This window comes from Haliotis cracherodii, unplaced genomic scaffold (genome assembly GCF_022045235.1).
Source record: "Haliotis cracherodii isolate W230 unplaced genomic scaffold, xgHalCrac1.p SCAF_6, whole genome shotgun sequence".
NCBI lineage: Eukaryota > Metazoa > Mollusca > Gastropoda > Lepetellida > Haliotidae > Haliotis > Haliotis cracherodii.
The window spans coordinates 22,779,011-22,797,337 of NW_027266319.1; the positions used below are offsets into that span (position 1 = coordinate 22,779,011).

Here is an 18,327-nt window from a genome sequence, read left to right on the forward strand (position 1 = left end):
CTGAGTGTCCTGTGCTTGCCATAAGCATGATAAGAGCTGTCGAACAATATGTGTCACTGCTTATTGATGTGAATCCATTGCCATGCTATCAACCACTGGTTTTATATAGTGACTGGACTGTGTGGGGATTCTGAGGCAAAATCCTGAGTGTCCTGTGCTTGCCATGAGAGCTGTCGAACAATATTTGCCACTGTTTATTGATGTGAATCCATTACCCATGCTATCAACCACTGGTTTTATATAGTGACTGGACTGTGTGGGGATTCCAAGCCAAAATCCTGAGTGTCCTGTGCTTGCCATGAGAGCTGTCGAACAATATGTGCCACTGCTTATTGATGTGAATCCATTACCCATGCTATCAACCACTGGTTTTCTGTACCCAGACTTGATTATATAGAAGCTGCCTTATTATCTCTAGAATATTGCTGACTCTGGAGTAAAACTATCCTGCACTTTGCAATTTATGGCTCCAAAAACATGAGCCAATTTCTAAAGAGGAATAGAACAAGAAAAGAGGCCTGAGATGGCCTCATACTTATCAACAATTCATTTATTCATACAGTTCATAAAATGGCGTAGTGGTGTTCTCCATTCTCCATTTCCTGACCATAACGGGAATAAGTTTGTTTAAAAAGTGTTAAAAGGAGCACAAATTGAAATGTAAATTAATATGTAAGTTTGAAAGGCTAGCCTGGCAACTGAATGTAGACAGGTGAAGAGGACGAAACATTGACAACATTTACTCACACCCTCATTCTCAGAGAGGCAATCACTGGTTGAAATGCTGTGTGCCATTGAGTTTGGATTGGTCATGGCCTGGGGGTGCCTATAGACCTCATTAGTGACCCTGACCTTATTTTCAATGTCATGGGAATCACTTGACCAGTTTGCTGTTTGTTATCAACGTTTCTCATGAGCCTTAGCATGGATTGGGTGTTTGGAGACCCAGTCAGATAGGAGTGACCTTGACCTTATTTCCAAGGTCAAAGTAAGCATTTGACCAATTTTTCGTTTGTTAGGGAGCTATCTCTGGTATTTCGTCATTGATTTGGTCCACATTTGATGATCTGGTGTTTTATAGGTGTTTGCAGGCCCAGTTGATATTGGTGCCCCTTTTTCCAAGATCAAGGAAAGCATTTGACCAATTAGAGAAATATCATCAGCTTATTCATGGACTTGGTTCAAATTTGCCGAACTGTTCTTTGGAGAAGTCCACAGGCAAGGGATGAACATGTTGACATTGACCTTATATTATGTCTGTAACAATGTTTCTCTACTTTCCTATAGGTTTTAACTCTCAACAAGATCAAGCATGGTGAGAGATTGAGAGAGGGCAGTGGGACATTGAGCAGACCTGTGTCTACACTTAACCTAGGTAGGGCATTGTTCGAATGATAAGGACAATGTTAATGGTTCTCTCTTCAAGTGCTAGTATATGAAATTTAGAACAGTGTACTATCTTCGATCTGGTCACTTTTCTTCGACAAAGGGACCCCATAAAGTGTTGGAGATCCTCCATGGTCCTATTCTGAGCAAGTGGCAGTTTAAGCGGTGTCCTCACAGTATGATTTGTAGCTCAACATGCAGAATGCATTTTAGTTGTAATGTCAGAACCCTTACTTGTAAGTCACAAGCAACATTCTGTCATCAAATCTATTGTATTAGAACTTGTCCTATTTCATGACAAATCACAAGCAATCAAATTGCTTGTGTTGCATGTAAAACTGTAGATACCGCTTGTTGTTCATTTTGGACAAGAAGAGACTATATCTTGCTGGTGAGGTGACAGAAAGATTATAGTTGTATGCGACAAAGAAACACTTGTTTCATATGACTTTATATCTTGCTTCAAATTACCTGTAACCATTCATTACTAAAATTCCACTGTAAGAACCCACTTGAAATCTGTCTTAGTCAACTAAACATGCAAGATGTTTAGTGGTAGAGCATCTCTCATTGTCTATGGTATTGGTAAAATAGGTTTGCCAGATGAGCCATACAGATCATTATGCGTGAGTATTTGTGTGATTGATTGTCAATAGTGTAGTGCTTGTTGTGTTTAAGACTCCAGTCTCAACAGTCAGAGGTCCTACCACATTGCATTTGGCTCCAAGGTGCCGACTGAGGCCGATACAAGCAGGAAATCAGCCAGACAGGTGAGCTAACACAGCATTTACGTCACAGGGTGTTCACATAGCTTTTGTTTAAAAAATATTCCACAGTTTTTCCTGTGAAGGGACCAATCAGATCTAGTGCAAAATACACTTCATCCAACCTTGCACTCAATTTCACAAATGATTGGTTACCCATGACAACCGTGTTAGAATAGGTCTTCAGTAACTGATGTTTGTCGTAAAACGCAACTATTCTTATCATAAGAAGTGACTAATGGGATCGGGTGATCAGGCTCACTGACTTTGTAAATACATGTCATCGTATCCCAATTGCGTAGATTGATGCTCATGATGTCAATCACTGGATTGTCTGGTCCATACTCGATTAGTTACAGACCGCTGGAATATAGCTGAGTGCAGCTGGAATATTGCTGATTGCAGCTTTAAGCAACAAACAAACAAACAAATGATTGGTACATTGCAAAGTATGTTTCCTATATATGTACAGAGAGAAAGAAATTGAGTACTTAACACATTAATATTTACGCCTTCCCTTGGATTTATTGTCATTCATCATGTTGATGTCACTTTTGGAAATGTAATGATGATGGTGATCATTTCTTGCAGGGCAACTTCACAAACAGGAGCATGAGGTCAACATCTTCTAGGCTGGACGGTGAGGTCTATGTTCAATGTGTCATGTTGTGTTTGTTATTAACGTAGTACTGTACATGTTTATAGATGGTTGTAGGACTTGGTCCTATCTAGAAATACTTGGTAATTCAACTAGTCTGGTTAGAATAGGTCTCCAGCAACCTATGCTTGTCATATGGGCATTTTAATGGATAGGGTGGTCAGACTCATTAACTTGGTTGCTTGTGTGTCATCGTACCCTCACAGCATGGATCGTTGCTTATTGTATCAGTCACTGGATTGTGTGGGACAAACTCGATTATTTACCAGTAGCAATGATGCAGCTGGAATATTGATGAGTGTAGCGTAAAGGCGATCTCTGTTAAACAGTTTGTCTGTTGTATATGTTATATAGATGCTTATGGCACTGGCTCCTTCTTAGACCTGTCTGGGAGCTCCACGAGTCGGAATGGTCTACCATCGTCCCGAGACCCCCAGAGAGATTCCTCTGCAGGGAGTAACACCAGTCAGCCGAGGGGCACCAAGGCCAAGTCAGAACCAGCACTGGTGGATGAAAATGATAATCAAAATTTTAATCAGAAAGGTGTGTTACTACTCGTTGTAGGTATAGAATATTTTCCAGGATGTTTTTATTACATTGCTTAATGTGCTCAGTTTGTTGGAGGTTAATTTCCTTTTATTTTGTTTTGCTTCATAATTTTAAAACAATTAGAGCAGATTAAACAAGAAAAGGATATTGGTGTGGCATCTATTAACAAATAGATTTGTTTTGAGAAACATTTGTACTGAACTCCTGATCGTCAGGATACCCACTCTACTAGGAGATTGATTCATCATTCTGTATTCAAAATTTTATCTTGAACTTTGTTCATTATTCATTCTTATGGATCTACACCAAAATGTCTCTATTACAGTTAAATGCCTTTCAAACTATTAATCTTGGAATGATAACTGGTATTCACCATGTCGTGAAGGAATTGAACATTTTTCAAGATATGTTCAATGTTTGGAAGTGAAAAGGGAATGAATTAGTAATTTCCATTGTCATGTTAGCAAAGTTTTGGTAAATAGAAGACTGTATTTGCATTTAGGAGTGAGAGAAAGCCCTATTGTGACACCCCACCCTCCCAGGGAGCCGTCATCTGACAGACGGAGACGGAGACCGAGGGTGAAGAACGTCGACACTAAGGAGAGGCAGTCCAGTGCTGGCTCGGTCAAAGGTAAGAAACTTATATATTTGGCAGTGGAAGAGCCAAGGGATTTGGGCTACACAGAAGGTTCTTATCGCCACAATTGTCACATTTTCTTGGCGCTAAGATAACTTTGTGGAACAGGGCCCTGAGTTCAATTGTCCTCTTCACTGATATTACTGCTTAAAGTAATGGAAAACATGATACCCAGTGCCTCATGAATTGAAGTCCACAGTCCTTACTTCACTCAACTTGTTGATTCAACAAAAGCTGAATTTATTAATTTTCAACATTATAATTCATTTGGAATAATTTTGGACTCTGACATTGCCAATTGGCAAGTTTGATTGAAGTAATTGAAAAAACACTTTGCTTGTCCATGTCGTCTGAAACTCACATCTTATGACAATGACGATGGCCTGTAACCATGGTAACTTGTGCTATGCCAGTTGAGCAGAAGGAATTGTGTTTGTGCTCTCAGAGGACCCTACCTCTCTGGGGAGTGACTCAATGTCTCATGGCGGGGACAGCAACTACCAGACAGTGACCAGCACGAGTGACCTCTACACCCACAGCGGTGACCGCGACGCATCTGACTTCTCATCAGGGGAGGCAGCCACAGTGTGGAACAGCATATCAAAGCGAGAAGTGATAGGTCAGTCGGTCAGCCACAGCGGGGCTGTGGACAAGTCTGACCATCGTCGCCGGGAGTTCCCAAGCTTGCAAGGATCTAGGATGGTGAAGAGGAACCCTCTGAGGTCGTCGCAGGACAGAGGTGTTGGTCCCGACGTGCCGGAGATCCAGACACCAAGAGGTGGGCTACTGCAAACAAGCTGTAGTAGGGTAGCTTAGTGGTTTCTTACTTGTCAGGTTCAATATGTGAAGTCCATTTCTGATGTCCCCTGCTGTTGTATTGCTGAAGTATCACTAAAGGTGGATTAAAACTGCAGCGAGCTCTGTGTGTGTGTAGCCTTGTGCATTTGCTTACTTGACGGGTTCAGTGTGTGAGCTCTGTGTGTGTGTAAGGGGCGGTCGGGTAGCCTAGTGGTTAAAGCGTTCGCTCGTCACGCCGAAGACCCGGGTTTGATTCCCGACATGGGTACAATGTGTGAAGCCCATTTCTGGTGTCCCCCGCCGTGATATTGCTGGAATATTGCTAAAAGCGGCGTAAAAACATACTCACTCCACTCCACTCTACTCTGTGTGTGTGTAGCCTTATGCATTTGCTTACTTGATGGGTTTAATGTGTGAGGCCCATTTCTGGTGTCCCGGCCATGATATTTCTGGAGTATTTCTTAAGTTGGTGTAAAACTGTAATCACTTACTCACTCCCCAAGGCTGATTAAAAACCATGCTAGAATTTATGTTTTTATGAATTATCGCCATCATTTTGTCATATAGCTGATTTTCTGTCCGTTATTTATGGAAGAATATGTTTAAACATGATAGAGGCAGTTTATGACATTCATGTATTTGGACCTAGGCTTACATTCGGGTGATGTCAGAGATGACGGTTGTATGTTATGGATGCAGTTTATTGTCCATTAGTATCGTGAAAGTACTGTACATCTGGAAAGTTATGTGCCATGAAGTTTTTGCGAGTGTCTAACACTAACCTTATCTGCGTCACCCTGTTGATGAGATTACCTAAGACCAAAGCTATACTCTGCACATGCTACTTTTTATGGGTAGGAAGTAGCATGATGAAAGTTAACTACTGGTATAGACATGATAGATGCTGTAGTTGACAAGGAAGGTTAGAGTAGCGTGTGTATCTAACAGCAGTTTTATGCGGCTGGTGTATACATCTCAGTGTTAAATAGCAGTAAATAATTTGACAAGATGTGGCAGGTTGATGAATTTTCCTGATTTGGTTATTGCCACTGCGTGACCATGTGTAGTTAAGGAAACAGGATGTGAGGGAGTATATATTTAATCATGCACTGGCTTGTTGACAATGTAGAGAAGGGACTGAAAGAAATATGTCTCCTTCCGCTCTTTGTTTCTTGTTGGACTCTAAAGATACTGTGTCATGACTCTATTGCGAGTATATGTTTCGCACTACTTTCTTGCTCACTAAGCTTGCCAGATTTACAGTAATTTGAGAGATTTCTTTCCCTTTGATTAATTTCACAGGTACTAAAATAAATGGAATGTAAAATTAAATGTAAAATTAGTTTAAAAGTGTCAAAATCTGAATAATTAATGCATTTGCAAAATGCCTGTTTCAACTTAAAAGCATAGGGCATCAAATATTCGAGAACAAAAATCTGAAAATACACGTGTTTCTCCTAAGACTAATTCCAAGAGTGCTGAAGTATTGCACTCAATTGAGGATGCTCTACATCTTTCTGTCCCACAGGGTCAAGTGCAGTGGATGCAGACGAGTCCATTAGTGAGGTGATCGGTCTACTGAAGTCGGACGTCCTGCGTGGGCAGCAGGCAGAGGATGATGACAGTATCGACTCCGGGTCCCATGGGTCTGAGGCCAAGTCCTATGAGTCCAGTGAGGAGTGAGTAGTGTCCATATTATTTACTGGTCTCCATCAAATAGCTGGAATATTCCGAATACGGCGTTAAACAACAAGCAAAACAAACTAGAGACACTGATGAAGATGAAATTGACATGGTGATTTTCATCTGTTTTCATTGATTCGTGGGTCAGATGGGTGACACATTGATTCGCCTCTGGACATTGATTGGTTCCCCGTGGGGATTCAGGGTTAGGTTTGGTTTCCGGCAAGCTATGCTGGCCGTAAGAGGCAACCAAATGCATTGGTCATACTCGGTGACTTGGTTGAAAGCCAGCGTTAGAAATTGGCACTAGTCTTGTAGTCCTTACCAAACTGCCCAATAGTTAAGGTATCCTAAGGACTAGTAGAAATTGGCCCATTTTAGGGGTTTTGCTATATGTTATCATTATAAGGACTAGTGGACAAAAACTGTTAGTTTCTAACCCTGAAAGCGTGTCATCGTACCCTGACGGTGTGGATTACTGCTCATGATATTGATGAAGGGACTGCCTGGTCCAGGTATGATTATTGACATGCTGCAGTCATATAGCTAGGACATTGTTAGTGCAGCATTAAAAACAAACAAAAACATGTTGGTAAAGAAATTTTTCCTAATTAATTTAAGTAAATGTTCTATCGATTCTTATATTGCAGAGATTCCTCAGACCACAACCACCTCCATGTATTTTCTGTTGCCCCGACAACCGCACCTCACAGGAACATGTCTCCCAACACAGCAGAACTTGATGCCAAACAGGTAGGTGGGGACAGAGAGACTGGAGGAATTGTTAAAGGAATGATTTGTGTATATATCGTCACTGATCTGTTAAGATACTGTTAGACTGAGTGATTTCACAAAGCTGACAATCATTGTCAATGTATTAATTTCATGTCATTTTGTTAAGTTTATGTGTGAGAAGATTTAAAGCCATTGCATACATTTCAAGATATACTTATATGTTTTTGTAGTGAAGACTGAGCACACAATTTCATACTTTCATATTCATAATCCCTAATAATAACCCCTAACCTTTTCGTTAGTATAAATGGATTCCCTGTAAGGTTTACAAATTTCGCTAATTTAAGATGCTTACTTGCATTCTTTCAGATGTTTAAACCTTCAGTATCTATTTCACAATTAAATCATGTCGGTTATTATTTTTAAGTTGTTAAAAAATATCGAAACAGGTCACATATTACATGGAGTTTCCAGACATATGAAGGATGGGACATGGAAGCTGACATGCATTCTTTTGTTGAAGACATGAAACTTTTATGGATAACAACTTCTTTATTGTTTATAACAACATTTCAGGGCTACTTCTTACCCCTTCATGAGGACCTGATGTTTCAGGGCTACTTCGGGCCCCTTCATCAGGACCTGAAGTTTCAGGGCTACTTCTTGCCCGTTCATCAGGACCTGATGTTTTAGGGCTAATTTGGGCTCCTTCATCAGGACCTGATGTGTCAGGGCTACTTCTAGCCCCTTCATCAGCACCTGATGTATCAGGGCTACTTCTTGCCCCTTGATCAGGACCTGATGTTTCTGAGCTTCTTCGGGCCCCTTCTTCGGGACCTGATGTTTCAGGGCTACTTCTTGCCCCTTCATCAGGACCTGATGTTCCAGGGCTACTTCTTGCCCCTTCATCAGGACCTGATGTTTCAGGGCTACTTCGGGCCCCTTCATCAGGACCTGATGTTTCAGGGCTATGTCTTGCCCCTTCATCAGGACCTGATATTTCAGGGCTACTTCTTGCCCCTTCATCAGGACCTCATGTTTCAGGGCTTCTTCGGGCCCCTTCATCAGGACCTCATGTTTCAGGGCTACTTCTTGCCCCTTCATCAGGACCTCATGTTTTTAGGGATACTTCTTCCCCCTTCATCAGGACCTGATGTTTCAGGGCTACTTTGGGCTCCTTCATCAGGATCTGATGTTTCAGGGCTACTTCTTGCCCCTTCATCAGGACCTGATGTTTCAGGGCTACTTCTTGCCCCTTCATCAGGACCTGATGTTTCAGGGCTACTTCGGGCCCCTTCATCAGGACCTGATGTTTCAGGGCTACTTCTTGCCCCTTCATCAGGACCTGATGTTTCAGGGCTACTTCAGGCTCCTTCATCAGGACCTGATGTTTCAGGGCTACTTCGGGCCCCTTCATCAGGACCTGATGTTTCAGGGCTACTTCGGGCCCCTTTATCAGGACCTGATGTTTCAGGGCCACTTCTTGCCCCTTCATCAGGACCTGATGTTTCAGGGCTACTTCTTGCCCCTTAATCAGGACCTTATGTTTCAGGGCTACTTCTTGCCCCTTCATCAGGACCTGATGTTTTAGGGCTACTTTGGGCTCCTTCATCAGGACCTGATGTGTCAGGGCTACTTCTTGCCCCTTCATCAGGACCTGATGTTTCAGGGCTACTTCTTGCCCCTTGATCAGGACCTGATGTTTCAGGGCTACTTCTTGCCCCTTCATCAGGACCTGATGTTTCAGAGCTACTTCGGGCCCCTACTTCTTGCCCCTTGATCAGGACCTGATGTTTCAGGGCTACTTCAGGCTCCTTCATCAGGACCTGATGTTTCAGGGCCACTTCTTGCCCCTTGATCAGGACCTGATGTTTCAGGGCTACTTCGGGCTCCTTCATCAGGACCTGATGTTTCAGGGCCACTTCTTGCCCCTTCATCAGGACCTCATGTTTCAGAGCTACTTCGGGCCCCTTCATCAGGACCTCATGTTTCAGGGCTACTTCTTGCCCCTTCATCAGGACCTGATGTTTCAGGTCTACTTCGGGCTCCTTCATCAGGATCTGATGTTTCAGGGCTACTTCTTACTTCTTCATCAACCTGATGAAGGGGCAAGAAGTAGCCCTGAAATGTTATTACAAACAATAAAGAAGTTGTTATCCGTAAAAGTTTCATTTCTTCACATTCTCACAACTTCTAAATGCCTATCAAAGACTATGCTTTTGTTCAAAGACTATTATTACTTAATCGTTTTCCAGGCCAAGAAGACCCGACCCCAAAGATCCAACCCAAGGTCCGCCCTGGATTCCCTGTCTTCTCGTGGAGCAAGACTGGAGGACGACTTCGTGAATGACATGTCGAGCACTGACGAGGAGACAACTCCATCTAGACACCGGAAACCAGGGTCGCGACCTCACAGTGGCAGTTCACGCCCTCACAGTGGAACGTCCAGTACATCGAGTCCTAAAACACGTGATCAGAGAGGAGGGTCCGGGGGGAAAAAAGGGGACAGTGGGGGACGAACACGAACTGTTGATGCAACGCCAAAAGTTTCCAGTATTAGCCCTGAGCAGCGAGGGCAATTTAATCCTGCATTATACGCTGACCAGAATGGCGGTCTGCACGCCAATGTGATATCCAGGATGAGTCTGAAGAATCTTGTGCAGATACCCAGCAATGATGCCAGAATCTCAAATGCCAACCCTTCGTCGGTAAGTGACTACATTGTGTGGAGATAACATGTCATGACATTTGAAAATCCCAAATAACAAACAAGTCTGCAGTTTCATTTAAGGATGTTGTCAGGTTTCATTACCATGTAAGGTCAGGGAAGCAAGCTCTAAAGGTATCAGGCATAAGGCTATTCAAAATGAGGAAAAGCTAGATGCTTTTAACTAAAGAAATTATTACAGTTAATAGTTATTGAAGGCAATGTTGTATCAAGCTTTAGTCCATTGCATCATCTGTGATTATATGGTGATACTAATAACAAGGTTGAGACTTAATCTTAACCTGTGATTCACTACCCATGGTCTGATTAACAATCAGATAGTTATATGATCCATTAAATAGCGCACGGATACATTGACCGGGGTTTCTTTCTTTCTATATATCATTCAGAGACTTTGATTTATATTTCACCTTTAAGTTCATTCTTCACTTATTTCATGCAAAGGACAATTAAGGAGACAAGGTTAACACATGTTGCAAATATTTTACATTAATATGGATTCAGAGCCATTGCATTGTTCTATGACATGTTTACAAACATAGAATAGGTGTGCATCAATTAACAGGGATTCAGTTTCCATGAGGAGTTTAATGTATGGTTGAATGTTGCCAAGAATGTGTTTTGTCTGTTCATTGTATATGTTTCAACTGCTTGACGACAGATTTATGAGAGACAAACATTACTAGACCTATGGGGGTACCACAAAGAATGCTCAACCCGTGAAGATTCGGGGTAGAATAGGCCTTCAGCAACCCATGAAAGGCAACTCTGCTTGTTGTAAGAGGCGACTAATGGGTTGATGCATGTCATCCTATCCCAGTTGCGTGGATCGATGCTCATGATGTAAATCGCTAGATTGGTCTGGTCCAGACTCAATTATTTACAGACCGCTGTCATATAGCTGGAATATTTCTGAGTGCAGCGTTAAGCAACAAACAAACAAACAAAACTAGTTTGACAGGCTAATGGCTAATGTTGCAGACTGTATCAACCTCTTGTAGTTAGTCTTATGTGTTCAGATTCTTTCCTGTAATGTGTACAGTGATATTCCCTGTGTTCCAGCGCCAGTACGACTTCACCAAGTACCAAATGGCTGATGTGACTGACTCCTTTGAGGCCCAGATGTTCCTGAGTATGAAGAGACAGCAGGAAGAGGAGGAAGCACCAGACTCCCCCAGGAAAGACCCGAACACCTTCAACCGGAGCCCCCGTCGCTCCCACCATGATCATCTCGCTCCACAAATGTACTCTGAGTCGCCAACGACCACCAGTGACGATGACACCAGCTTCAGCACTTGGAAGGCACCAGTGAGTAGGCAGACACACAGGAAAGAAGCAATGTTTTCACACCTTACACATGCGCAGTTCCATTTCCAGCAAAGGATAGGGATTTCATCACAACTGTTAGATATGTTTGGCTCGGAAGAGGATGTCTGTTGAAAATTTATAAAAAGAATTTTAGTGTGATTATCAGCATAAACATGGCAATGGTGAAATAGAGGTAGTATTCTTAGAATTATACACAATGATAACTATTGTTTGATATCTTGCTTCTAGAGCTGTTCAAGGTAGTGAAGACTGGCATATATCATTGTATATCATGTGTATGGCAGTGTTTTTTAGCCCAAAGCAATGAAGCATCCTAGTGTATCATTATTCATGTACACAGTGTCGGTAACTGCTCTCACACGTCATGCACTGTCAGTGTGGTGTTCTCATTAGCTTCACAGCCTATTTGACACATGCTTGTAGTGTATATTTTGAAGCTAAGTGAATGATGTCTTGATGCAGATCCACCAGATGCCGCACAACTACCAAGATGAAATGAAATCACGACTGAGCAGTGACACACTAACATCATCGAATCCAAGGTATATAACTCTTACCTTTCCGTGTAGGAACTCTAAACTGTTCCTGATTTACGAACCAGTTAGGTAGCCTTGTGACTGATGAATTGTTATGTCAAGAGCACAGGGTCTGTTCGAGGGAGAGAGTGTTATTTTACACCATGGAAAGAAACATAAAAGCCGTATCTTCAAACTGCTTGTTTAGTTTCGGTTAGACTAACTCATGAACAGTGATCAACAAAGTCCTACTTTGCATCCACCCTATCCTGGATATTGTCAGATCGAAATGTTGCTTAGCTCCTTAAAACGGGAAAATAATGGGATGCAATATCCAGGACTTATTGTGTAATTTTTAACAAAGTTTTATAATATGATACTGATGTCTCATGTAATATGGGGGAAATGGTACAGTGTGTGTAAAGCATTTCATTAAATCTGTGTGGACCAATCTGTGATTCAGGATCTGATATGTCTATGAACTCCTTGGACACTGATGGTGTAGACAGTACAGAGTGGGTGTTGTAGACAGTACAGAGTTGGTGTTGTGTTGTAGACAGTACAGAGTGGGTGTTGTGTTGTGTTGTAGACAGTACAGAGTTGGTGTTGTGTTGTAGACAGTACAGAGTGGGTGTTGTGTTGTAGACAGTACAGAGTGGGTGTTGTGTTGTAGACATTACAGAGTGGGCGTTGTGTTGTTGACAGTACAGAGTGGGCATTGTGTTGTAGACATTACAGAGTGGGTGTTGTGTTGTGTTGTAGACAGTACAGAGTTGGTGTTGTGTTGTAGACAGTACAGTGTTGGTGTTGTGTTGTAGACAGTACAGAGTGGGTGTTGTGTTGTAGACATTACAGAGTGGGCGTTGTGTTGTTGACAGTACAGAGTGGGCATTGTGTTGTAGACTGTACAGAGTGGGTGTTGTGTTGTGTTGTAGACAGTACAGAGTTGGTGTTGTGTTGTAGACAGTACAGAGTTGGTGTTGTGTTGTAGACACTACAGAGTGGGTGTTGTGTTGTAGACAGTACAGAGTGGGTGTTGTGTTGTAGACACTACAGAGTGGGTGTTGTGTTGTGTTGTAGACAGTACAGAGTTGGTGTTGTGTTGTAGACATTACAGAGTTGGTGTTGTGTTGTAGACAGTACAGAGTGGGTGTTGTGTTGAAGACAGTACAGAGTGGGTGTTGTGTTGTAGACAGTACAGAGTGGGTGTTGTGTTGTAGACAGTACAGAGTGGGTGTTGTGTTGTAGACACTACAGAGTGGGTGTTGTGTTGTAGACACTACAGAGTGGGTGTTGTGTTGTAGACAGTACAGAGTGGGTGTTGTAGACAGTATAGAGTGGGTGTTGTGTTGTAGACAGTACAGAGTGGGTGTTGTGTTGTAGACAGTACAGAGTGGGTGTTGTGTTGTAGACAGTACAGAGTGGGTGTTGTAGACAGTACAGAGTGGGTGTTGTGTTGTAGACACTACAGAGTGGGTGTTGTGTTGTGTTGTAGACAGTACAGAGTGGGTGTTGTGTTGTAGACAGTACAGAGTGGGTGTTGTGTTGTAGACAGTACAGAGTGGGTGTTGTGTTGTGTTGTAGACAGTACAGAGTGGGTGTTGTGTTGTAGACAGTACAGAGTGGGCGTTGTGTTGTTGACAGTACAGAGTGGGTGTTGTGTTGTAGACAGTACAGAGTGGGTGTTGTGTTGTAGACAGTACAGAGTGGGTGTTGTGTTGTAGACAGTACAGAGTGGGTGTTGTGTTGTAGACAGTACAGAGTGGGTGTTGTGTTGTAGACAGTACAGAGTGGGCATTGTGTTGTTGACAGTACAGAGTGGGTGTTGTGTTGTAGACAGTACAGAGTGGGCATTGTGTTGTTGACACTACAGAGTGGGAGTTGTGTTGTAGACAGTACAGAGTGGGTGTTGTGTTGTAGACAGTACAGAGTGGGTGTTGTGTTGTAGACAGTACAGAGTGGGTGTTGTGTTGTAGACAGTACAGAGTGGGTGTTGTGTTGTAGACAGTACAGAGTGGGTGTTGTGTTGTAGACAGTACAGAGTGGGTGTTGTGTTGTAGACAGTACAGAGTGGGTGTTGTGTTGTAGACAGTACAGAGTGGGCATTGTGTTGTTGACAGTACAGAGTGGGTGTTGTGTTGTAGACAGTACAGAGTGGGTGTTGTGTTGTAGACACTACAGAGTGGGTGTTGTGTTGTAGACAGTACAGAGTGGGTGTTGTGTTGTAGACAGTACAGAGTGGGTGTTGTGTTGTAGACAGTACAGAGTGGGTGTTGTGTTGTGTTGTAGACAGTACAGAGTGGGTGTTGTGTTGTGTTGTAGACAGTACAGAGTGGGTGTTGTGTTGTAGACAGTACAGAGTGGGTGTTGTGTTGTAGACAGTACAGAGTGGGTGTTGTGTAGACAGTACATGTGCTGCATATTGTGTTGTAGAGACTGGAGTGGAGTATACAGCCCCCCGATTGTCCTGCCTGGCGACCTGAACCACACTGGCCACATGGTGGAGGAGATTCCCGAATCTCACAACATAGGTGAGGGGACACCTGGCACTAATATTGACCAGTGATCTTTCAAACTTTTTTAAGTAAGGACGGTGCAGTAGCGTATTGTAATTGGTTAGTGTTAGTTGTCACAATGAACACTTGCCTTCACAGGGTACACAAAGTACATGATCTAGACTACCATTTGTCAGATTTTCATTTTGTGGAAGCCTCAGTGGCTGAGTGGGTTAGATCCTTGACTTTGTGTGCTGGCGATTAGGAGCCTCACTCTGGGAGTGTGGGTTCGAATCCCGGATGGGACTCAAAAAAGTATGAGAATCTGTACTTTACTGAGAAGTGTTATCCCAAATATAACATTTGTTACTTGGCTTCAGTAACCAAAATAACTGCAATGTCTTGATGATTGTTGGTGAAGCCTTGCTTGATGACCACCAATGTGATAAGCTTGAATAAGCTAGAAACAGCAGAAAAAACATAATCACTTTCAAAGTTACAGGTTATTGGTTTTAATCATTAGCAATTGAAACAATATTTTTTGTTGTGTTGCTTGAAAACCAGACTCCAATCTTCCTGACCATGACTCCTTGTAGAAGCTATGGGGATCATATCAGACTCTTGTGTCATCTGATGCAAGTGAATATCTGTATATAGAGACCTCCTTCCCCTTCCAGATTCAGGGGCGGCGGGTAGCCAAATGGTTAAAGCGTTCGCTCGTCACACCGAAGACCCGGGTTTGATTTCCCACATGGGTACAATGTGTGAAGCCCATTTCTGGTGTCCCCTGTGGTGATATTGCTGGAATATTGCTGAAAGCGGCGTAAAACCACACTCACTCACTCACTCACTCACTCACTCACTCTTCCAGATTCAAGCGGTCCCCAGTCAACAGGCGAAGACACAGACGATGATAAGGTCAACCTCCTGTTTGACCCCAGTCTCAACTGTTACTACGACCCGGTCACACGGAAGTATTATGAACTGAAGGGCACACCGGGGATCGGCTGAGACATCCCCTAGCATTCCAGTGTCTTCAGTTACAATAATACCAATAGTCCACTTATATAGTGGAGAATTCCACACCACAGAGGACTATATTCATAGCCCACAACAGATCAGTGTGAATTCCAAATGCATTCTCAGCTCCCTGGGGAGTGTGCAACCAGAAAGATGCCATGCATATTTCGACATAAAGTTGCATCCATTTGCAGAGACAAGTGGTTGTTTATTTGGAATGCAACCGAGGATTGTTGACTATTCAATAGAATAGAACATTTTCAGCTCTGTACTCTATTAAGCACATCTACTACTATAAAACAAACATTTCCAGCTGCCTTTAGTAAGATACATGTACCTCTTCAAGACATCCTGTCTGGTTTATAATTATATTCCATGAAGTAATCAGAAGCCTAGTTAAATTACAATAAAGTGGTGTAGGTAGACTGTGCACTTAATACATGGAATACGGTAGTTATTGGACAGATTCCCTCCATGATGTAGATACCCTGACTATGTTACTGTGATATTTATTCCATGACTTGTACATTCAAGATATTTCCTGTTATCAGAATAATCCTTCGTGATGTTTTTTTACCCACCAAGTGGACATGCTATTTGTACAGCAAACATATTTATTTTGTTGTTCAATATTGTATACAGATATCTATGTAAAGACATCTTACAGGGATTTGAGTGTCAGGGTTATGAATTAAGATACCTTCTTTGATCAGTTATTTTTGTAATTATGTAAATTGTACATATAAAATAGATATTGACTGATGTTCTTTGTTTTGTTGTTGACAAAGTTTGTTGTTTAACGCCGCACTCAGCAATATTCCAGCTATATGATGGTGGTCTGTAAATAATCAAGTCTAGACCAGACAATCAAACGATTGACATCATGAGCATTGATCTACACAATTGGGATACAATGACATGCATCAATGTAGAAAATAGGATCTGCATGTGCAATAAGTGTCAATCGGTCAAAAATATACTGAACTGCAAAAGAAACATCACCATGGATAGATATATGAGAAACTTTATTTGTCCAAACACTGTAAACATACTTTGAGACATATTAAAAAGATGAAACTTGGCAAAACTGATCATCAAGGTTGAAATTAAAGTGTCAAATGTTCTTAAAGTGAAACACAACACTAGTCTCTGTGAAAATGGCATCACAAGTCAGTATCTGGTGTGTCCGCCATGTGCATCGATGACTGCCGTGCAACGTCGATACATTGAATGGATGAGTGTCTGCTCGTAAATCGTCGACGCACGGTGTCCGCACTAATGTGTCGCTGGTGTGTCCACATGGTCTGCTGAGCAGTTTCCGCAGCAGTAACAAAGCGATCTTGAAGATCTGTCGCACAATCCCTTGGCCTTCCACTACGTGGTCGGTCATCTGTAGCGTTGGTGGTCTGGTACCGTTGCTTGAGCCTGTATATGGTCCTCACGTGGACTTGAAATGCATTGGCTATTTGCTGGGCAGTTTCAATCGTCCAAGGGCTTGGTGTCGCCGATTTCTTGTCAATCTTGGCATGTGGTAGCAATTCAATAACGAATGCATGTAATCCAATCTGGGTGGATTTTTATGGGGCAAGAAATGGGCATTTCAATTTGCACGGAACTCACGTGCATCGGGTTCCAATGGCCGTTGCCGTGATGCGTTTGGGTGAACGGTTTCATTGTCATCTGCTTTATTTTTTTATCATCAAAACTTTTCATGCAATGTTACGTAGGGTGATGTTTCTTTTGCGGTTCAGTATATATAGATGCCTGTGTTGCAGGATGTTGCAATACAATATTTTGCCAATTCACAGCCCTCGTGCTGAGAAACCAGGGGTTAGGCCATTTTTTAATTTGATCCTAACAGGGCTAAGGCACGTAACTGGTCAACAAATTGAGGGATTTAAGGCCACTTAGTCCCTCCTGCCCCCTTAATGTTTGTTTGTTGCTGCACTCTGCAATATTCCAGCCAGATGACATCAGTAAATAATCTAATCTGGAAGAGACAGTCTCGTGACTGATATCACAAGCATTGATCTGAGCAATTGGGATACAATGACATGCATCAACCAAGTTGCTGAGCTTGACCACCAATCCTGTTAGTCGCCTCTTACAACAAGCATGGGTTACTGAAGACCAGTTCTAACCCAGATCTTCTCAGGGTTGTCCCCTCATTAGCAATTACAAGAACATACAACAAAGTGTTATCAAGATTAAAAGAATGAACATTTAATGACTTAACATGTTTCTAATAGTATATACAATTCTACTTCCGTAGTTTGGCAACAGGGTTTGTTTTGTCATAATAATCAGAACATGCATCACAAGAATACTGAATTAAAGACTGGTCACTTAACTATTGCAGATGGGTCATTGGGAGGGACTTGTGAGGAGTCACACAAAAAGAAATAGTTTGGGGGGGGGGGTAAAACAAAGTCATTTTTTGTTAAAATATGAAAATATATAAGGTATAAGTATTTTTAATAAGAAACATTTTGCACAAGTTGGGTGATGAAAGAAAACACAAAAGACAAATTTCTCCACCTATGTACCTGAACAATATTGACCAGAGCTGGATATTAAAGGACTTTACATTTTCTAATTGATAACCTGTAAACTCATGCCAATCTGTATACAAGGACTATATAAACTTACATAACTGATTTTGTACATCTGAATGTAGTTCATAGCACTGTTGCAGAATAAGTAGGAATGACCTGTAATAGCTGGCCTGCGTTGTCCAGTCAGCTGTAGAAATATTTACATGTATCTACACAGCGGTGTATGTACACAATCCTTCACACGTCACATGCAGGGACAGGCCATGGAGCCTAGATCGGGCCTTCGTGTCAGTTTCTAGGTACATTTCTGCACATATTGCGGTTCCTCAAATATTGTGACAACAGGACTTGGTAGATATCCAGTTCGATGTTTCTCTTTAACTACTGTCTTGTCCATCTGTTCCTAACTTGATGTGATGGGCCACTGAAACAGAAGACAAGATGCTAGTAAGGTCGCATTGAATAAACATAGGAT

The 18,327-nt window shown here is 42.2% G+C and overlaps 2 protein-coding genes across 2 annotated transcripts in view; one reads left to right on the forward strand and one right to left on the reverse strand.

The window, feature by feature from the left end:
- The window catches only part of LOC139445136 (protein CFAP20DC-like), a 29,408-nt gene extending 13,348 nt beyond the window's left edge, over positions 1-16,060 (forward strand). The window contains exons 9-21 of the mRNA XM_071226237.1: positions 1,288-1,375; positions 2,065-2,156; positions 2,742-2,790; positions 3,163-3,351; positions 3,860-3,988; positions 4,440-4,772; positions 6,321-6,471; positions 7,126-7,228; positions 9,466-9,918; positions 11,001-11,246; positions 11,730-11,809; positions 14,216-14,313; positions 15,149-16,060. Of these exons, the coding sequence (XP_071082338.1) occupies positions 1,288-1,375; positions 2,065-2,156; positions 2,742-2,790; positions 3,163-3,351; positions 3,860-3,988; positions 4,440-4,772; positions 6,321-6,471; positions 7,126-7,228; positions 9,466-9,918; positions 11,001-11,246; positions 11,730-11,809; positions 14,216-14,313; positions 15,149-15,288 (2,151 nt within the window). The 3' untranslated portion in view covers positions 15,289-16,060. The remainder of the gene's footprint in view (positions 1-1,287; positions 1,376-2,064; positions 2,157-2,741; positions 2,791-3,162; positions 3,352-3,859; positions 3,989-4,439; positions 4,773-6,320; positions 6,472-7,125; positions 7,229-9,465; positions 9,919-11,000; positions 11,247-11,729; positions 11,810-14,215; positions 14,314-15,148) is intronic.
- A 1,444-nt stretch (positions 16,061-17,504) lies between these two features.
- The window catches only part of LOC139446114 (reelin-like), a 96,594-nt gene continuing 95,771 nt past the window's right edge, over positions 17,505-18,327 (reverse strand). The window contains exon 59 of the mRNA XM_071227393.1: positions 17,505-18,276. Coding sequence (XP_071083494.1) covers positions 18,234-18,276 — 43 coding nt within the window. The 3' untranslated portion in view covers positions 17,505-18,233. The remainder of the gene's footprint in view (positions 18,277-18,327) is intronic.